The 21,151-nt window shown below is 56.3% G+C and overlaps 5 protein-coding genes across 5 annotated transcripts; 1 reads left to right on the top strand and 4 right to left on the bottom strand.

Annotated features, from left to right (window-relative positions):
- Window positions 1–839: 839 nt before the first annotated feature.
- On the bottom strand, window positions 840–2,966 carry IRS4 (uncharacterized protein; the record flags this gene model as incomplete). Its single annotated transcript, XM_083197297.1, has 1 exon — window positions 840–2,966. One exon carries the CDS (start codon window positions 2,964–2,966, stop codon window positions 840–842), a length of 2,127 nt encoding a protein of 708 aa, XP_083046765.1.
- A 1,430-nt stretch (window positions 2,967–4,396) lies between these two features.
- On the bottom strand, window positions 4,397–6,847 carry ASE1 (microtubule associated protein-domain-containing protein; the record flags this gene model as incomplete). The annotated part of the gene is made up of 3 exons (XM_083197296.1): window positions 4,397–6,363; window positions 6,421–6,682; window positions 6,737–6,847. The coding sequence occupies 3 exons, from the start codon at window positions 6,845–6,847 to the stop codon at window positions 4,397–4,399; spliced, it is 2,340 nt and encodes a 779-aa protein (XP_083046764.1).
- Window positions 6,848–8,811: 1,964 nt separating this feature from the next.
- ACO1O0_007929 (transcription factor domain-containing protein) lies at window positions 8,812–13,466 on the bottom strand (the record flags this gene model as incomplete). The annotated part of the gene is made up of 7 exons (XM_083197295.1): window positions 8,812–8,925; window positions 8,981–10,036; window positions 10,086–10,224; window positions 10,525–11,021; window positions 12,100–12,538; window positions 12,594–12,835; window positions 13,026–13,466. The coding sequence occupies 7 exons, from the start codon at window positions 13,464–13,466 to the stop codon at window positions 8,812–8,814; spliced, it is 2,928 nt and encodes a 975-aa protein (XP_083046763.1).
- An 808-nt stretch (window positions 13,467–14,274) lies between these two features.
- RLP24 (ribosomal protein L24e-domain-containing protein) lies at window positions 14,275–15,010 on the top strand (the record flags this gene model as incomplete). Its single annotated transcript, XM_083197294.1, has 3 exons — window positions 14,275–14,279; window positions 14,334–14,404; window positions 14,463–15,010. 3 exons carry the CDS (start codon window positions 14,275–14,277, stop codon window positions 15,008–15,010), a joined length of 624 nt encoding a protein of 207 aa, XP_083046762.1.
- Window positions 15,011–15,324: 314 nt separating this feature from the next.
- Window positions 15,325–20,769, bottom strand: RRP5 (uncharacterized protein; the record flags this gene model as incomplete). Its single annotated transcript, XM_083197293.1, has 3 exons — window positions 15,325–15,867; window positions 15,923–20,299; window positions 20,350–20,769. 3 exons carry the CDS (start codon window positions 20,767–20,769, stop codon window positions 15,325–15,327), a joined length of 5,340 nt encoding a protein of 1,779 aa, XP_083046761.1.
- Between the last annotated feature and the right edge of the window lie 382 nt (window positions 20,770–21,151).

Raw genomic sequence — 21,151 nt, 5'->3', positions numbered from 1 at the left:
ATCTCCAGACAGCAACGCCCGCAACTGGACCTTGGTGGTTCGTCGACCCAGTCGCCTGCGTCAGAGGAAAGGATTCTCATTACCAGTAGGATAACTATCCGTACTGCTTAGTACTACCAGCACTATGTAGAATCGTAGTGTATCCGTAGTACGGAGTACTTCGTACGGATACCATGTATGTATTAATGCAATCTAAAACGGGATACATTTCCCCATGCCATTCCCCGCGATTCAAAGTCGAGTCTAGTATCCCCCGAGTCTATCCGTACGGAGTAAAATTACTCGTAGTATTATGCAAGGGACCGATAATACTGATACTACGGAGTACTGGTCTACAGGTACAGGTGCACTGCACGTCACAGCCGCCGGCCCCCTTTTCCAGTGGTCGTCGGACCATCAACGCCCCATCCTCGCATCTTTTATCCTGCATGGCCCCCAATGGGTGGCCTGTGGCATGCAACAACAAAAACCTTAAATATCCACACACTCGAGAAGCTTGGCTGCGTCAAGGATGCATCTACGCTTGCCAGTTGGTGTTACCATTGGATTAGTGTGGCCACGGTTCAATGGGGTTAGATCTTGGGTGCCGTGCATCTCCTAATGCTGGGTCAGATTGGACCAACCCTCTATCATGGAGAGGGCCACTGACTTGATCCAGCCTAAGAGAAACTTGGGATTAGTGCGGGCTGTGCCGAGATATGTATAACTCATTCCATATTACCGTTTAATCTTAATACGTCGTTAATCTACCCTCCCTCCTTGTGAGTCAAGACGCAACTATCTATGTGCTCGTAGACTGGGTATCATGCTCATAAACACCTCTACTACGGATAGTACTACTACTTCTTCTTGTGCCTCTTGGGCCCCATGACTTGCACCCCACTCGCACTCCCCCACACACTGTTCGACACCTTGGGCGGTATCTTCCTCCCCCGGAGCCGCTGGTCAATCAGCCACATGCCCACCACGAACTCCGGCCTGCCCAGCAGGCCCCTCCTCTCGCGATCGACCAGGTCCCACACCTCGGCCAGCTCGTCCTCGGGCAGCCGCGAGCGCCTCCAGATGTCGCGCACGACCACATTGGCCACCGAGTTGGCGTAGTCCGGGGGATGATGGCCCGTGGAGCCGGTGGCTGTGCTGGACCCGGCGGACCCCAATGGCGGCGGCGTCGGGAGGAGGGTCCCGCGGTTGGATGCCCAGACGGCCTCGTAGCGCTTGCGTTCCCGGGGCCGGATCTCGTCACGCCACTTCTTGCGTGAGCCCTCGTGGTGGGCGTGTTTGCCGCTCCGCAGCTTGTGGCGGTGATGATGTCCCTTTCTGTGCCTAGCGTTCTCGTCGTCTGAGGCAGGGCTCATGGTCCGCATTGTCTGCCTAAGTCGCGGCGACTTCTGCCGCTTTGGAAGAGCGGGCGGCAGTGATGAGCCAGTGTGCGACGGTGTCATACGCGACGAGGCCAAGGAGCCGGCCATGATGGCGTTGGTGAGGGAGTCGAGGTCAAGGTTCTGGGAAGATTGCGCGTGCGACATACTTGGCGTATAGCTTCTACGCGTCGGTGAGAGGGATGGACTGACTGTATACAGGCTGCGGGCAAGAGGTGGAGGTGAGCCATGGTCAGGAGTGGTAGGTGCCGAGACGAATTCTTCGTTGGTCGACGTCGTCTCATTCGTCAGTGTGCGATCAGCCGCCGTCGTCCTTGGTCTAAGAGGGACACTCTGTGGTGGGTCTGCCGGCGTCTTCGCGACCCTGTTGCTCCCACGAGGTTTCGGGGGTGTCGGGGGCTGCTGTTTCTTTTGTGGCTCCGGCTGTAATGGGCGATGTTGCGATCTGGGGGTATCTTTCTTTTGGGGGTCGCCAGGAGAGTAAGGGAGATGTGGGGTTTGAGGAGATGGCCGGCTGATAGTCCTTTGATACTGAGGAGGTGTAGGAGGCGGCAGCTGAGGTTTCGTTACGCGCGTAGGTGTAGGTGATAAGACCTCTGGCTCAGATCGACTTATGACGGGTTCCAGCGGGGAGCTCGGGGGGATGATGTCCGGCTTGGTTGGCTTGCTGGGCTTCTTAGCCGCGACATTTGGCGATGTCGGCGGCTGTACCCTGTTCGAGCTTGAATCTGACACGGTCTGCGTCCGACTCATAGAACGCGTATCCGGCGATGGCGTTCGTGGCAGGGCGGCCGGTTTAGGCGGTCTGCTCGGCTTTCTGCTGACCTCCCCCGTTGCAGGACTCGATCCTGGCGTGTCCTCGCCCCTCCGTTGCCGTGTCGGCTCCTCTAGACGAGACCTGATCTCAACGGGAGGCTTAGCCGACGGAGTCAACGGGCGTTCCTGGACAGCCCTCTTCGCAGGCCTAGCCCTGGCAGGCGACCCCGACCTCTCCGCCTCCTTCTTCCCAGATGCCGGTCTAGCCCCATTCCCACCTTCAAACATGGATATCAGCGATCCCGTCGGCGCAATCGACCCCGAATCCACCACTTCGCCCACGCTACTCCCCACGCTCATAGCCCCGACGCTAACCCTCCTCCTCGGCGAGCGCGCCTTTGGGCTCGGACTCACGCTACGGCTCGCTGCCAGTGTCGCCGCAATAAAACTCGGGCTCTTCGAGTCGACCCTCCCGGGCGAGGGTGACGATGAGGGCGAGGACAGCGTCGGCGGCTGGAGGAACTGCTGGTGCTGGTGGTTCTGGTGCGGGTTCTGCTGCTGCTGCCCCAGGTGCTGCAGCCGCGCCGCTACGATGCTCCGCGACGCCGCGGCGTCCATTTCCGGCAGGCCAGTGGCGCTGCCACCCGTACTGTGCGTGCTGAGCGTCGCGGCGGCGAGGGCGCCATTGCCGACAGCCAGGGAGGAGCGGTTGGGGCTGGGAGGCGCGGAGGGTTTTCTCTTGTGGAAGGCCAGGGAAGCGCCCCTGAGGGCGGCGGCGGCGGCGGAGTCGGTGTTTGCGCCGCCGGTGGCGTGGGCGCCCGGGTGATTCATCGGCGGCGGGGGAGCGCGGCACGGGTCGTCATTAGGAAGTCGAGGGCATCGGGGGCGGTGAGGCTGGTTCGGGTGCGGCGGAGGTTGCGAGGAGCGACGAGGCTTATTCGTAGGAAACGGAGCTCCAAAGCAGGGAGATTGGCGGGGGAGGGAGAGGAAGACACAGTTAAACGCTTTCGGTTAGATGACAGAAGCAAGAGAGAGCAGCAATTTAGGAGGATGGAGGAACACTAGAAGGATGAGGTTGTGTCGAGTAAGTGACGATGGGCGGGAGCTATGTAGGTGACGGGAGCTACGTATCTTACCTCAGCGACTCTCCCGGTGTCCAGTGTCCACGGCTCCACAGTCCACTCCTCGCCCGCCAGGTCTCACTGTCTCACTCTTCCGCGCCACAAAATCACACTTTGCGTGCTAGAGCCAGATGAGATCATTAGTTTCAGGGGTTCACGTGGCAACGCGGGGAGCTATTTTGGGGCCCAAAATTGGCCATGGGACACACTCGTAGTAACTAGTCATCGTGCGTAGTAGTCGTACTTGTGCACACTGCAATGACCCTGGGGTTGTTCAGGGATTTACAGAGTTTTGTATTTGGAGTTTTTTGCCCTGTAGAAATCCTCAAACCTTGGTCTAGATACATCCAGCGTCCAGTGGCGTATAGCGGTGGATTGACCCCCTAGGCGAGACAAGCCAAGCCGCCAAAACGTATCTCACAACTTGTTGAAGCAAATACAGGGCCCTCAGGCGTCATCGCGGGGAGCATTCCCCGTCCAGAGTAAACAGACCGTGCATCCGACACATGTTGAAGACTTATCGAGAGCTGACATTCATAGTAGTACTTCGGCTAAGGAGTGATCCCTGATTAAAAATTAGTAGCTCCTAAGCATCCCCATCCAAAGTCTTTTGTCTCCATTCCACGACACCCAAGCTATCCACCACAATCAGACGTGTCGGGTGACAATCCATAAGATGCAATCGTGAGGTAGACGGGATATCAATTGAAAAACCAAGCAGTAAGCAAAGCAGAGCAGCACAATGCACTAGGTCAGTCCAACCAAACTATGGTAAAACAGCTTCCCCCAAACGCCCATTGAATTCAAACCGTGATGCGCCCCTCAACTCTCACGCTCGTCGTCTTCTCCTACAAGTCAAACCTCTTGCGAGGCTGACCAAAGCAAAGAAAGGACAGAAATATTCAGCCTCCAGTTGCCCAATATCAACAGTACAAGCAGAGGGAAACGGGGCTCCAAAATGTACACTGAACAAAGCAGAGCCCAGAAATGGGCCCGGCGGCGAGACGAAAGTGTGAATCCAAGGGGGCATAAAACAATGGCCAGCATTCATCATAAACCCTCATCACATCCCAATCGTCATGATACAGCAAGGGACATTGCCGCATAAGCACTCATCAGTCATGCCTCCGATGGGAGGGATCAGTACGCATCCTCATCTGTCCACTCACTCCCCGACACGATGCGGTTTCCGTCCTGGTCGATCATGACAGGCGCCTGACCGGCATACGAAGGCAAGCCCCGGGCACGCTTCGACTGACTGCTAGTCGGGCGGTACTGGCAGCTGTTCTCCGGTTCTAGCATGCGCTTATTCCGTGCTGCCCGTAGCTTGGCGTAGTAGGCGTCGGAGGCATCTGGTTCCGGCTCGCTGTTATCGTCGTACGTCTCCCAGTTCTCCGACCCCGACACCCCTGAAATGTTGGTTGACGACGTGCCCGAGATCTGTCGTGGCGGGGGAGCCTGGGGGTATGCCTGCCTCGAGGGCGGGCGCATACTGCCGTACCGATCCTCGTACCGTTCTTCGTGGCGGTCCTCGTAGCGGTCCTCGTAGCGATCCTCATAGTGGTTGTCATACGCGTCCTCGTAGTAGTTCGGCTGATTGTGGTATGACAGGTTCGAGTTGGGCCTGGTCGGCCGTGCCGTTGTGGACCGGTCGTCGTACACATCCTCCGGCTCTATAGGGCGGATAATGCTGCCTCCCATCGCAGCTGACTTGTATGGATTTGTAGGCGTCTCCAGCTCAGGCACCGACACTAGCTCACGCATCTTGGGCGGCGGCGCCCTCAACGGCGCTCCAGTGCGGTGGGTGGTGGACCTCGTCTCCGTCCGTGGGCGTTCAGGCGAGTTGTTGCCATGCTTCAGATTCGACAGCGGAGCTCGGGCAGCCGGGATCCTGCTGGGGCTTCCTTTAATAGCCGTTGCTGCAGGCGCTGCTGCCGGCTTGGCAGGCGTCTTCCTATATCCCATCGTGGGCGTCTTGGTCATTGAACGTGCGGGTACCTTGGTGGTGCTCGCCTTGGAAGGGACTGATTTGGGCGCCTTGACTGCTGAAGGCGGAGCACCAGCGGGTGTCTTGGACCGCGCAGTAGGGACCGCCTTCTTCAATTCCTCGGCCTCGAGCTCGTCCAGGTACCGTTCGCCAAACACGAGGAACGGTCGGCCATACTCGTCCTCCCATCTCTCCAGAACCTTGCGCACCTCGGCCGTGACCTTGGGCAGCTCCTTGGCAATGCGCTTGCGCATCTTCTCCTCGCGCAGCAGCTTTCCAGGGTCTCGCTTCTCTCCCTTCTGGCCGCGACCCATGAGGCGGGACGCGTCCTGGCTCGACGCGGCCAAGTCATCGCGCTCCTTGATCAGGGTCTTGTGCCTGTCAATAAGCGCTAGCGTGGGCGCACGCTGCTCCTTGAGAGTCTCTAGCCTCGCCACCTCACGTTCGTGCGCCTCGAGCAGAGCATCGCTGTACACGTCGGAGAAGGCGGGGGTAAACTCGAGCATCTCATCCTCGGACAGGTAGAGAGCGTCCCATAGTTCCTGCAGTTTGACGCGCGCATCCTCCACAAACAGATGCAGATTCTCGCGCTTCAGCTCATTCAAACGCGCAAGCTCGTCCTCGAACTCGTTGATCTGGCGCACGCCACACCCGCGATTCGCGTTGAGGAACGCCTTAGTCTCCCCAGCGTCGATGTCGAGCTTCTCCCACAGCGCTTCGACAGCAGCCTTGAGGTCGCGCAGGCGTTTCTCGCGGTTCTTCTTCTCTTCCGACAGGCGGTCGCGCTTCGACTTGAGGCGGTTGACATCCTCCTCGTGCAGACCGAGCTGCTCGGGAGCCTCGCGGTAGTACTTCAGGATGGCACCGTCTTGCTGCGCCTGGGGGATGCCAAGCTCGGCCCAGAGGGAGATGACGGTGTTGGCGTAGGCTTGGACGGTCGCGATACGGCGGGTGTACTCGTCATACACGCGCGTGAACTCGACGTCCAGCTTGTCGACATAACTAGGGGAGAGGTCAAAGGTCGGTGGGATGGATTGGTTGGGGCCGGTCGGAGGAAGGGCAATCTGGACAAAGGTCGGTTCTAGATGGGAAGAGTATGATTCTAGAGCTTCGACAAGTTCTGTACCAAGTTAGCAGACGAGAATCAGACCAGGCAAGGGAGGTGGCGGCTACGCACTCTTGACTTGCTCGAAGCGCTCTTTGTGGAGGCGGTGGATCTGGGCGTGCTTCTCCCTCAGTTGTAGCAGGCACCGGTTCAGAGGGTAGGTGATTTGGAGGTCGTCGTCGTTGCGGCTGCGGCTGTTCTTGGAGTCGTCGAGCGACGCCTCCATCTGGTGGATGGTTGTGATGATCTTCTTGGCTTCGTCGACCATTTCTTTCTTCTCGGCCGTCACCAGGTGCACCTGGCTATTAAGGGCCTCGGAGAGAGCCTCGAAGAGCTGCGAAGATCGGCGTCAACCAACTTTGATCAAGAGAAGAGGGGGGGGACTCACCTCGGACTCGCGGGCTTCGCGCTCATGGTTAGGCACGCCGATCTCGTCAAACAGGCCATGAAGCTGGCCGATGCTTGAGTTGACCTGCTGGGCCAGGTAGCTAGTGTCCATGGCGTGCATCGGCGAGAGGGTGGTAGAGATGATCAGGAGTCGAGGTCGCTGCGCTCAGGTGGGAGAAATGGATTGTCGATGCGGCGCCCTGGAATGGGGTCCGGGAGTGGGCACCCACGTGTGGCGGGGAGGAAATGTTGATGTGCCTCCGCTGGATGATGCTGGTGGTGATGGTCTCGTGTTTACTTGCAGTGCACGCTTCGTTCGCGGCGGATCATGGAGCAACGGTGCAGGAGGCGGCAGGGCATGCTATGCGTGTGCGAGTTGCAGGCGCTGCGAATGTTACGATTCATCCACTATTAATAGCAGAGGAGTGCAGCGAAGGCAGATGCGTGTCTCGCAGGACGACAACAAGATGGAGGATTTTTGGTAGTGGTGGCGGTGGTTGTGTTGGATGGTGACGGATCAAATAGCACTCCACTGTTTAAACAGCGTGGGCGCTCGTTGTGTTTTGCTTCCAGCCCGCATCGCCGTTGTCGGGGCAACACGCTCAACTGCCCAATTGCCTGCCGGTTTTGCGACGCCGCCTCGGCCCGCTGCCCACTGCGCGGCTGCCCTGCTGTACATAATACGAGTACTAGCCAGCAGCAGGCCAGCGATGCAGCATCACCTCGTGCACGGGCGCCCTAAATCCGTTGGACACGGGTGGTTCATGCTCGTCTGGTTGCCTGCGGCCATCTTCGGCGACCATTGTTTACATTAGTTCTCGGGCTGCATGCAGGGAGCAAGTGATCGATGATTGAATTTGTGATAGCCTGATAGCCCCCTCGCTTCTCACTAGGTAGGTACCTAAGTAGGTAGGTACTCTCCCCGTCCGTGCTCACTACGAGTACTCGCGTGCGCACTTCGTAGCTACCTTAGTACCTGGTATTCGCTGTCAACATGTTCCCGCCCGTCTCCATACTTTAGAGCCAGACACCAAGCCCACCACATGAGGTACCACGTTCTCATCGTGCTCTTGGCTACGAAATGAGTCAAATGGCTGGTCTGAATTTTTTTTTCCTAAATTGAGCATAAATACAGGCTTGAACCGCGGGCCATTCTAGGTGCACAGACCATTATTTGGAATTCTTGTCTGACATCGCTGAGCAGGTTGTTTGCCTCACATACAAACCAGTTGATACTAAAAGTAGTTTGACAATGAAGCCTGATAGCAGTCTATCAACGCACTCTAATTTATTGCCACTGGATTTGATCAAGTCTGACAAGTAAAAACTAGCGCCATTTTGAGCTGCGCTATAGGCTTTTGAGCCTCATCTGTGAAGCGATTGGTAGTAGAGGAGAGTTTGAGATTGGACCATAGGGTAGTTCGGAGGTAGTGGGGCCGATGGCCCGAGGCGGCCGTCTGACAGCCCCACCTCTCTCCGACCAAGGGGCAAGAGATCCAGAAGAAATCGTGAGAGGTGTGATGATAAAGTTCTCGCTCATTTCATATTCTTCATGCCACGCTAAATCGTACTCGCCCACTCCGACTGCATTCTCACTCCTTCTGTCTCATACCCCGACACTGACATGGTGTCCCCTAGATCCATCATCCCGTACATGTCCCAAGACAGGAAATTTTGCAGGTCATCTAGATCCAGTGACTCGCAGATAGATTTCCTCGGCTGCGGCGGCCTTGCTACTGCCCCGGATGATGAGTCAGGCGGCGTCCGCTGACTCAGTCCGACGAGCTGCTGCGCTGCGCTCGTGTGGTCCCAAACACCGCCGCCGCCGGAGCGCGACGGTGGGCTATTGTTGTGACTTGTTGCGGTGCTCTCATTGACGGGCGTCCAGCTGGTGCGGCGACTTAGAGTTGGGTGCTCAAACGGTCGCTCGCTGGCTGCGTACGTGTGGGATGGGCGGTGGGTTTTAATGGGTGGGAGGGCGAATTCAGAGACTGCCTTGACGGAGCTGCTGCCGGCATAGGAGGACCTTTCGAGTTAGCTAAACTGCTATTTCGACTTGGAAGAGAATAGGAAAACTTACATCTCTACGTCTTGGATACTGGAGAGGTCTTCTGATGGATGGGCGCTGCCCACGAAGATATCTCGGGACCCGCGTCGAGTTTTGTAAAGCCACCGCTCTACTGTGACGGCCTGGTGTTGTTAGAACGGTTTGCATTTTGGCTCCGAAGCGCGGGGCTGGACTCACAAATGATTCGGATATGGGAAATAAGGGCGCCATTATCCTCAGCAGCCTGGCATTCTCCTCCACTGCCCCTATAGACTCCTTAACCCTCTCCGTGGCATCCACCCTGTCTGGGTCCAATAGCCTTGCTACATAGTACAGCATGACCCGGCTGCTGTCGTACAAGAAGAAGGGGAGCATGCTATCCGACAACAGCCTGCTGCCGTGCTCGGCCGCTTCGGCCACTAGCCTGGCAATCTGCCGCGCGTGAAAGTAGCAGTCCGCCTGGAGGGCTTGAAGGAGCTCAGCATGCTCAGGTGGGAATATGGGCGCAGCGTGCAGGCGAAAGAGCTCCGGCATGGAGATTTTGTAGAGCTCCAGGTAATTGTGGTGGTAGGTGGAGTGAATGAGCATTAGCCCGCCCAGCTGGTTTGAGTCGAGGCGGGCGTAGATGGTGTCGGGTGAGTACTCGACAAAGTCGGGGAGTTCGCGCCGCCAGAGACTCATGTCGGCATCTAGGGCGGCGAACTCGGACTCGGGAAGCCAAGGGGCGGGGCTGGCTTCAGGGTTGTTGATGTACCTGTCTTCATTAGCTAGAGCCTGGAGAATTATGGTATTCCAAACGTACTTGACGATCCGCTTCCACAGGGTGATTATGCGGATATAGTAGGCCATGATGCCCATGTTCCCGGCTGGCTTTGGGGGGACAACAGCAGGCGGGAGAAATTGCAAGACGTGACCCACCCCTAGAGTCTCGGTGACCGAAGGGATCCTGAGCCCAAAATTCCTCTCGTTACAGGGAAGCTGGATCTTGATATCGCTCTCCCGTAACATGGTCAGCTGGTCAGGGCCGCTCCCCGTCCACGCATCGAGAACATAGCACGCCCACATGAGCCTGCGGCGACTCTCTCGCGACACGACAGATGGGGAAGTACCAACACCTTCGGTGCACATAATGTCGGGTGAGTACTCGGTGTTGATTTTGAGGGCCTGAGCCATGCGTATGGCGAGGCCGCTCAACATCAGGGCTTGATTGTACTCGCCTAACCTGAAGCGAAAGTCGTATAGAAGGATGGCGGTCTGGAGAAGTGTTAGGTAAGTTCAAGACACCCCTTGGAATGGAAATTACCATCAGTCTGTGAACGGATATTTTTCCATAGTTGCTGAGCAATGTAGTCTCCGCCCTTTTGGCCCACTGGTTCCCCGCGGCACGCAATAGTGTCGGGCTGGGAACCTGATCAAACTGGTTCAGACTGAGGGCGTGGAACCTGAGCAGAGTTAGCTTCGTGTGGGATCTTGCATGGTAAAAGCTGCATACTTGGCACCGTGGGCACATATTATATAGAGTAATGCCGAGTCGTCATCTGAGTTAAAGCCGTTGTCGAGTTGGCGCATGAAAGAGGGCTTATGCACAAATGCAAAGCATCGTATCGGATGGATGTTGGCAAAGTAATGCTCAACTAGTCGGCGGATGTGCCGGGGAGAGGGTAGTTCGGGCGAGAGAAGCCTGGAACTTCATGAGCGTGCTGTCCATCTCGTGAGTATGCACTAGGCTTATAATGGCTTACCACGACAAGGTGTCACTCGGCTCAAAGGAGAAGGCATGAGAAGTGGCCGGTGTGATGGTTGAGGCGGGCGTCTGTGTTGAGCTCCCGGCCCTCGTATCGGCCTCAAGGGACTCGCTTGATCCCTTGTCTAGCGGCGACGTGCTGCTGGGCTCGCCATCCTCCGTCTTGATGGTCTGGTTCAAGCTGCGTGTCCAACGGGGCGCTGAGCCCCCGTCGTAGACGCAGTCAATCTTCTTGGCGGCGCAGCGCGAGCAACGCGGGCGGTCGCCATTGCACTTCGTCTTGGAGAGGCGGCAGCTGGTACACGAGCGGTACGTGCGTATCTTGCGCAGGGACGAGATGTGGTGATTGGGGCGGTCCGGGGACGAGGGCGAGGGCGCTGTAGCTGAGGGAGTAAGCGACCCCGTGGTGCTGATGGCGCCGCCATTGTCGCCAACGCAGTCGAGCTGGAGACGCTCGCAGTTGCGGCAGCCGTTGGGGCGGCCGTCGCATTTGACCTGCGGCAAGATATTGGCATCATGATTCTGTTTGACGACGTCTTACACGGGGAAAGCTGTAGACAGCAAACTCACCTTGCGTGCCCTGCAGACCCGACATCCCATGCTGGGCAGTGAGGCAGCACCAGGCAGACCAGGAAGCTGATGATATAGGTGATACTGATGCTTAAAAGTGAGAGAAGGAGCGACGCTGTTGAGTCTGGAAGCTGTGCGCTTCGAGCGACAGGCCGAGTCGGCGGCAGCAAGTGGGTTGCGCCTTCCCGATCGCCCGAGTTCAAGCAACAATTGCCCAATCGAGAGCAAGAGCAATGACGTGCTTCAGCAGCCACAAGACGTCTTGGCGGCGGGAGGCCAGTCGCTGGATCTCGCACCGACCCCGTCAAGCCCGACTCTAGCTTCTGCTGCTCACGATAAGTGAAATCGCTGATCAAAAAGGAGATGTACCGGGCGCACTGATTTAGAAGGCGGCACCGCAGTATTTACCAGTGGGTGGAGGGCGAATGGGCGGAAAGGGCTTACATGGCGACTCGCTTGCGTGATGGGGGCCCAATGTTCCGCCACCACTTCAATTCCCCGACAGCCCGTAGCCTTGACCCGCCTTGCCGCCCCTTTTGCACACCAGGAAGTACGGCGTTTTTGCGCATCTTCTTATTGGCAGGTAGTATTAATAAATGCACGATTGCAAGCCAATCCCGCGATTGGCTTGTCCCCGCAGTCGCCATACCAAACATCATACCAACGGTCAACGCCCACGGTCCAACCTGGAGTTTTTGTCAAACCCCCACGCCAAGACGTTCTACACCGAAATCCTCCCCGGAATACGTGCCGAGGACACTACAACCGCGCAAAAAAAGACGAGTTAAGTCGGAACCGAGCAACCGTGATGAGGATTATAGCGACTACCGTCAGCGACCCGGCGTAGAACATTGCTGGCCGGTACGCTTGGAGGCCGACATCCGCGCCGCCATATGCTTCAAGTAAGAAGCCTGCAATGGGCGCCCCCTTTTTCTGCCCGTTAGCCTGCATCGTCTAATACATCGTATCGGCATACTGCAGGAACCCTGCGTCGGAAACTTACCATTAGATAGCCTCCGATCCACGCCGTCAATACCATGCTCATGACGACGGCGACCCTCACGCTGCCGAATATATTGCTCACCACCGTTGGCATCGTCGAGAAGAAGGCCCCGTTGGCTGCGCCATTGATTACCACAAAGACAATCAACGGCCCCAATGTCGTCGATGCCGGCCAGACCGCCAACATGGTAATGGCCGTCATGGCGAATGACACTAGCAGCGTGTTGAGCGAGCCCAGCTTGTCGCAGGCAATGCCGGATCCTATACGCCCAAACGCCGATGCCAGGCTGAAGCCCGCCACGAGACTGGCACCCACATTTGACGAGAAGCCCAGGGACTTGGTGTACATTGGGATGAAGAACGGCGCGACATACAGGGGAAACGTCCCGAGGGCGCTGCCGACGAGAACGAGGTCGAAGTTTAGTGATTTGAAGAGGCGCCTATTATGGTCAATATCATCTGCAGAGGCATGTCCCGAGGGGGAATCCAACCTACCATTCAACGATTTCCCGCCGTGCTATGGTTGTGCGGTCCTTCATCAACCAGGCAGCCGGCAACCCGGTGGCTAGGGTTGCGATGGCGACGATCCGGTACATCCACGCTATGCCTAGGTGCTGGATGAGCGCATCCAGCATAAAGCTGTTGGCCGCGCCGCCGAACCCGCTCCCAGCAAACATGAGGCCCGTCGCCAGGCCTCGTCTCCTGCTAAAGTACTGCGTCGAGATGGCAGTAGCAACCTACGCGGGTTAGGTTTGTGCTTGCGCTCGTTTTGGTTCATGCTCCTGCCAGACTTACTATAAAGGTGAGGCTGCATTGGCTGTTAGCAATCACCGTCGGTATAACAGCAACTTGACTCTCAATCGCTCACCTGATACCAACCCCCATCAAAAGTCCCGATGTGACGAACAGACCCGCGATATACCTAACCGAAAAGCTCGCCATGATCTCGCTCCCCGCCATGATCGACACGCCTAGGAGAACCGTCTTCCTAGAACCCAGCCAGCGCATGGCTTGGGAATTGACAATGGCGAGAACTGACACGATACATGCCTGTAGAGATCCGACAAACGACAAAACAGCCGGGCTGGCGACCTCTTCCTTGGCGAGGGCTGCTTGAATGACGCCCCAGGAATAGGTCATGCCAACGGACCACCACAGCAGCACAGCGCCGGCGGCCACGATGACCCAGCCGTACCCACCATCAGGGACAGCCGAGTCTGCGAGGCGCGACTCTAGGAGGATTTGGTCAGGCGATCGGTCCCGACGGCGCTGTGAGATACCGAGTTGGGGGGATGGTGCGGCTCTGCTCCCACAACTGGCGCCGATCGTGGGTAGCTCACTGAGCTGGATGGCGGTGGTGGTCGACATGGTGCTACGTAGTCGCGCGGAAAATATACTAATTGACGGCCTCTACTATGCTGTAGGATCAGCTAAATGGAGAGTTGCCATCCTGGAAAAGCCCCCATCGAAGAATCCTGAATACAGCACAAAGTCAGACGTCGACGAAAGCGTCGAAAGGCGCGGTTGACATGCAAGTTCAGGGATTTGTCGGAGTGAACCGAATGTCGAGTACGGTCCGTTGACGTGGGGCTTCACGGCTTTAACCTTGTCTCGGCTCCCAGTGTCAAGCCCATCAGCAAAAGCTCACGATGCACAGTAGGGTTATCGTAACTCATCAACCACGAAGTCCCTGAATCGATCATGTTAGTTTTGAATCGAAGAAGATGAGCATGAGTCTAGAACAAGTTCCATGTACGAGTGAACCGACTCATTTGCTTTTCTCATCAAACACCGGCCGGTAACACATGAGGCAAGAGACGCACTACACGCAGTTTTTCAAAGCTCCGACAGATAAAATTTGAATCTCACCTCTTATTTTCTTAATAAACCCCGAAGTTAGACTATTAAACCAACGTGTATGCGCATTTCAGCGAATTCAGTAACGCTGATATTCGTCTGCTACCCTTGTTCTCGGTCACGTGACTGATAAGATGTCCTGCAGTGCGCGCCCAATGGAAGCTCTTTGATAAGCCCACCGCTCTCTTTAGCGGGGTGTGCGTGGGCAGAAAAAAAAATTGCTGGAGGCGTGCCACGCCAGTTCTGTGACCGCCTTTGGTGGCTCTGCAATTCCATCTCGACAAAGACATAACAGCAGACTCCGGTTCGCAACGTCAAGATGCGGTAGGTTCTCTGAAGACCAGCTCCCCCTATCGAATTTTAGGCTGACCATTCTAGTGTCGATCCGTGTTTCTTCTGTGGGCGGCCGTCCTACCCCTCCAAGGGCATCACATTCATGCGGAACGATGGTACGCACCCCTTCTTCACACCCAATTGTTCGGAAATCTGGCTGACACACCCTCCCAGGCCGTGAGTTTCGCTTCTGCCGCAGCAAGTGCCACAAGAACTTCAAGATGAAGCGCAACCCCCGCAAGCTCAAGTGGACCAAGGCCTTCCGCCGGGCGGCCGGCAAGGAGATGACGGTCGACAGCACCCTCGCCTTCGGCGCTCGCCGCAATGTCCCCGTGCGCTACGACCGCGACCTCGTGGCCAAGACGCTCAAGGCCATGGAGCGCGTCAACGAGATTCGCACGCGCCGCGAGCGCGTCTTCTACAAGCGTCGCATGGCCGGCCGCAAGGAGCGCGAGCTCGCTCGCGCCCGCCGCATCGTCGCCGAGAACGAGCACCTGCTCCCGCGCCTGCGCGGCAGCGAGAAGAAGAGGCTCGCCGAGCTGGGCGCCGACGAGGAGGACATCGAGGCCGAGGAGCTGCGCCTGCGCGACGGCAAGAAGAAGGCAGTCAGCATGGCTTTTGGCGGCGAGCAGCGCAGGCTCAAGGTCCGTGTGGATGGCGGTGTGGAGGAGATTGGCGGCGACTCGATGATGACCATCGACGAGGAGATGGATATGGAGTGAAAAGACGGATCTCTTTGGTCCGGGTACATAACATGACAATGTGTGTTTTCGTTCGGGCATCGGCGTTCGGGCAATTAAGAGGAATCTCATGGGATGGGCAATCATGCCGAAAAAATATTGTTCTTCTATTGACGTTTCTCTTGACCAGGGTGCCTCCAGTCTAGTGATAGTGCATGTCTACACGTATGGAAGTGACCACTGTAGATCCGTTCACTGGGCTGAGAAAGCAGATGCTACCAATTTCAGAGCAATGAAATAAACATAGAACAACGTGGATATTTGATTTTGAACGCCTATATATGCCTTTAACAAGTCTACTCCATCTCCTCATCCTCGATAGCCGCCTCGGCGGCCTCCTTCTTCGCCTTGTGTGAGGCGATCCAATCCTGCGCCTTGGCCATGACCCGCTCCTTGCCCTTGGGGTCCCTCTTCTCCTCCCACGCAGTCCAGCGCCTGAACCAGTTCTCGGCCTGCTTGGGCTTGAGTCCCTTGACCTTGGTCCTCCTCTCAAACACGTCCCTCACTGAGGTGGCGTCCCCGTTGTCCCCAGCCACCGCGATCTCGAGATCGAGCAGCTGGCTCCACAGGTCACCCTTCTTGGGCCACGTGGCCAGCAGACCCTCGAACATGGTCCGTCCACGCTCGGGCTCGCCGTTGGGGGAGCGGAACTCGAGGGCGGCGAAGCGGCTAATGAGGTTCTGGCTGTGTCCGTGCTGTTGTGTGGCGCGAGGCAACAGGGCGCGAGCACGTCCAGGCTCGTTCATTGTGACGTGGAGGAAGTGAGCGTAGTTAACCCACACGTTGGGAGATTTGAGGCCAAACTTCTTGACCATATTCTCAAAGAGAGTATCGGCCTCCTGGGGTAGAGTTAGCGATAGGTCATGTAGGAATGGATGTAGACTGGGTGCTTACCTTGAGCTTCCCGGACTGGATATATGTGCTAGCCAATCGCTCGTAGATTTCCTGCTCGTCGTTGACCTGGCAGGCCCGCTTGAACACCTCCTCAACTGTGCGCTTGCTGCCATATTGGACCTCCAAGTTCAGGTACGCAGCCCACATGTCCAGCTTGCCCTGCTCCTCCTTCATGTTGATGCTCCTGACAGCCTTCTCGGCAACTTCTCTCGCCTTGGACAGGTCGCTGACCTGCATCTGGAAGATCATAAACTCGATCCAGAGTTCCGCCGAGTCAGGGTGGTCAAGGAGAAGACGCTCATAGTCACTGGCGACCTGGGGGCCCTTGGCATCAAGTTCGGCTGTGCGATCAACCTCTCTGTCTGCCTTGTTCTTCTTCTTCTTCGGCTTGTCCTCGACGACAACGGCGTCCTCCTCGTCAGACTCTGCATCGTTGAATGGATCCGCTGACCATGCAGACTTCTTGCCCGCCCCAAGGCCATTGGACTTCGACTGTTCCTCGGCCTCGGAGTCGTCGTCATCCTCATCCTCGTCGTCTTCGTCTTCATCAGAGTCCGACTGGTTGTCGGTTCCGAGGATCTTGAGGGCGACACCACCATCATCCATCTCAACATCGCTGTCGCTATCACCCTCATCCTCATCATCCTCGTCCGCTGCCAATGCCGCGCCTTCGTCTGAGTCCATATCGGTGTCTTCGTCATCAAAGAAGGATGGCTTGAGACCAAAGCTTATCCTCTTCTTCTTCGAGTCTATATCCAAGACCATGGCCTTGACCACATCGCCTTCCTTATACAGCTTGGTGGCATCCTGAACAGGCTTCTCGGCCATTTGGCTTCGGTGGCATAGGCCACTGACACTGGCGGAATTGTCCACGAGAATGAAAGCGCCAAAGTCTTCGACCTTTCGGACTTTGCCAGTAATGATCTGGCCCTTCTTGAGGTCGTTGAAAGTGAGGAGAGGGGTGTAGTCGTCGCTGACGGCAGACGCCTTCAGGCTCAACTCAACCTGCCGCGTGGCCGGGTCGACGGAGAGAACGCGTCCCTTAACTAGCTGATCAACCTGGAACTCGTCTTTCCAGTTCTTCACGAATCGATCAGACAGGTTCGAAATTTTCACCAGCGCAGTGACCTGGCCACCAAGCAGCACGAACAAACCCTTGTCCGCAACATTCTTGACGAAGCCCCTCACAATATCGCCCGTGGCAAGCTGGGGGAAGTCAGTGATCTCCTTGTCGGTAACTGGTAGTGTAGAGCTCATGACTCGCGATGGGCGCATGGACAAGCGAAGTCGCTTGTTGCTTGCGTCGACGTCAACCACCGACACACGCACGAAGTCGTCCTTCTTAAAATTCAGGGTGTTGACGTCGTCGTAGTTGTCGGCAATGTCGGGAAGGTGAACAGGTCCGGACACATTGTCGCCGAGGTTGACCATCACTTGGCGCTCGTTCACCTTGGTGACTCGCCCGGGAAGCACCATATTGCGCTTCAGAGAGCTCCAATTAATTGCCTTGGCACCACCGGAGGGTCTTGCGGACAAATCGAGACGGTTGTTGTTGGCATCCACCGACGTGACCTTAACCTTGAGAGCCGTGCCAGGTGGGAAGTTCTCCGGTAGATCGCCTAGAAGCGACACATCATCGGAAGCCTCCATTGCAGAGATCCTACCACGAACCTTGGGGGACAGATTTGCCCAGAGGAAACGCGGTGTGGCGTTATTCACAAAGGCAATGTGCTGGTCGCCGACCTCGAGTTGGTTCAGGGACAGTGGCTCCGTTGAGTCCGAATCAATTTTGCTCTTCTTCACAGTCAGCTCTAAGACGGAATGAGCTGATCTATGAGAGAGAGGCAGAAAGCGGTGGTCATTGGCATCGTGGACACCCATGACCTTAGCCGTTAAGACCTGGCCTTTGTGGAACGTGGAAAGAGGTTCCTTCGGATCGGTAATCTCGTCCCAGCTGTCGAAGACCTCTGAGATGTCGACACGCCCCTGAACCTGACTATCCACGACTTGAACGTTCAGCTGGGTCTCCTTGATCGAGGTGATCTTGATCTTGGTAATGCTGCCAAGAGAGAGATCGTCCTCGGGGGCGGGGGCCTTGGTCTTGGTGGTTCGGCTGGAACCTGTGTCCTCGTTGCCGCCGGATGCTGGGGCGACCATGATGCGGCGGAGGTCCTGGATGACGGAAGTAATCTTGACCTCCATGGACTGGTGCTTATGGAGCCCGAAGTCCGCCTGTGACTGAGTCTCGATCGGTAGGCGAGCCTTGGGCAGAAGAGCATTCAGGTTACCGCCAAACTGGATGAAAACCGCAGTCGCTGTGATGTTTCTCACAAATCCTGGGACGATGGCCCCCTCCTTTGCGTCGTCGAAGCTGGTGAGAAGCTGCTTGTTCTTTGAAGCGTTGACGAGGCTGGGCTTTTGCGTAAGAATAATTGCACGTCGTTTCTCATCCTTGTCAATCACCACGAGCTCGGACAAGGTCTGACCGACTGATATCCGCTTCAAGGCGAACTGGTTTTTGGACATAGACTTATCTGTGAGGTGTCCCACAGGAAGAATGGCCTTCAGCCCGCTTTCAGCAAGTTCGACGTACACCTGGTCTTCCGTCTTCTGAGTGACCTTGGCATTAACAAAGTCACCAATCTGGAGCTTCTTCAGGGCCTCCTGCTTCTCTAGGCCGAAGGCCGAAGGGTCTTTGCATGAGACGACTAGTCTTCTAGCCTCGGGGTCAACCTCAAGAACATGGACCGAGACCACTTGTCCAAGACGGAAGTGCTCCGTGGGGTCACGGATGTAGGCTTCGCTCATCTCGGACACCGGAAGGAACCCTCTCAGATTTCCGTAGAACTGGATGAATGCACCGTTTGACTGCATCTTGATGATGATGCCCGGTATTTGCATGCCGACACTAACTTCGCTGTAGTCCTTGACCACCGGTGCGTCGGAGTTGACCAAAGTCTTCTTCATAGTGAGGCGCATCCGCTTCTTTGAAGGGTTTGTGGATAGCACCCTGGCCTTGACCTTCATGCCCTCTCGGAACTTCTTCTCGGGATGCTGAAGCCGGACATCAGAAAGATGGCGTTCGGTGACGTATCCAGTGATACCCTCGGAAATCTTGAGGATAAGACCGTCCACGCCTTCCTCCTTAATAACCACCTTTTCCACTTCACCCGTGACGACTGCGCCGACGGGCACATCTTCCAGGCGAATGTACTGCTGCTCAAGAACGGTCTTTTCGAACGAGATCTGGAAAACACCGTCGACTTCGTTGTATCCAATGACACGACCCTTGTGTACCGATCCAGCCTTGTATGGCCCACTGCTCTCGTACAATGCGTCGACTTTGCCGTCCTTGACCCGGGAGATATGAACGAAGCCCCTGAGACCGCTAATACCGACATCAACGAACAGGCCTATCTCATTCTCCACGTGGCGAACGGTGCACTGCTCGACCAGCGAAGAAATAGGCAGGGCATCGGTCGGAAGCTTCTTGCCCTTATCGGGATGCTTTCTTCCCAGCGACGTAATATGCGGCAGCAATGAAACACCGACTTTCGGCTCCTTGGCAGTGGGAAAGTTGCAGATGATACGCGCTTTGACCTTGGATCCGATCTTGTAAGTAGTGTCGAGGTTCACACCCGCGGGTCCCACGCCGGAGTGGATAATATCAGCCGTTGCGTCGAGATGGCCCATAATCTTGCCTGCTAGACCGCGCCTGTCTGTGTTCGTGACTAGCACCTCGGTGGTAGTGCCTGGGAGGTATGTATTGATTGTAGTTGCTTCTGATGGGACGGCCTTAATGTTGCCCAGGCGCTTTTGGAGAAGAGAAAGTTGCACGACCTTGCCCTGGGAGGGCTTGTTTGTGACAGAGCAAAGGAACACAGCACCGGGCTGGAGTCGTTCCTCGCCCACTGCCGGATCGATCTCGCCCTTTGGCAAGAAGGCCCGAACCTTGGAAATGCCCAGATCCATGACACATCCATGGTCCTCCACGCTGACGACGGAGGCCATGACAGTGGCGTTGGAGACCAAGTCATCCTTCCCCAGGCCAGTATTGGCCTCCGTGGGTCGCAGCGAGAGCTCGATGTTGCGCCTACCCTTAGCGGAAGCGGATTCGTCCATTGTCGAGACGACATAGACTCTGACATATTGGCCAACGGCGAACAGAGTCTCGAGATCAACATCATTGTCAGCCTCATCCTCGTCCTCCTCATTATCGCTATCACCACCAGCAGTGTCGTTAAGCTTTTCCGTCAATTGCTCCGAGATGGCGACGATGGAAACATGGCCCGTCAGGTTGTTTGGTAGCATGACTTCGAGATCGAGAGTGTTAATGCGCGAGATCTGGCCCAGTACCAGAGAGCCCTTGACGAGTTTCTACCTGGGAGTTAGTGGGTGTTCGATATCCAGTCAAAAGTCACACGTACCTTGAAGTTGAGACTCTCCACCTGAATAGTTTCTTCTTCGGATTTTGATCCAACTGCCTGATCCTTCTTCGATTTGGATTTCGTCTTCTTCTCCTTGGGCTTGGTCGTCTTCTTTCCAGTGTTGAACTCCTCCTCCCGCATGGCATCCGCCTTGGCCTCAAGCTGGATCCTCTTCTGTTCGAGCGGAGTCAAAACGCTCCCACCTCCTCGGGGAAACATAGGCTCCTCATCTTTGAGTACGGAAACGACGGACGACTTGGGGCGCTCGGCGCTGCCGGTTGTCGACTTCGGGTTGGGCTTGGCCGAGGCCTTCGCATCTTTGGCGGCGTCCTTGGTTGCCGATTGAGTGTCCTTGGACTTCTTGGCCAATTTCGCTGGCCGGTCGCCTCCGGGGGCGTCTTTTCTCTTGAGGGTGCTCATCTTGACTGTGGAGGCGCAAGGACGGCGTTACAATGGCTGCCTCCCGCTTGTTGCAGAGCTCACTTGGACCAAGCGACTGAAATGCGGTCGCTTCTCTAGGAATTTTTTTTCTGGCGGGATGCGATAAGGAGTGGGGCGATAAGATCGTAATCCGACGTTTCTCCGGCCGTTGGGCCTGCATTCCATGTTAGGAACAACCAGGCGGAGGAACTACTGTTTAGTGAGAAGTACTCGTAATTCTATGAATAGTAATATCTAGATAAGGTAATAATAAATTACTATTCGGTTGGTAAATTCCCACTTATCCGCACTTGCTACTTAGTACTCGTACGTACGTAGGTACGTAGTACTTGCAACCTCACCCAAGTACTAGTATAGTAGT

The sequence above is a fragment of the Amphichorda felina genome (genome assembly GCF_050947745.1).
Source record: "Amphichorda felina strain 45539 chromosome Unknown scaffold_8, whole genome shotgun sequence".
NCBI classification, from domain to species: Eukaryota; Fungi; Ascomycota; class Sordariomycetes; order Hypocreales; family Bionectriaceae; genus Amphichorda; species Amphichorda felina.
The sequence above is the reverse complement of the archived record's forward strand: the minus strand, read 5'-3'. Positions and strand labels throughout refer to the sequence as shown.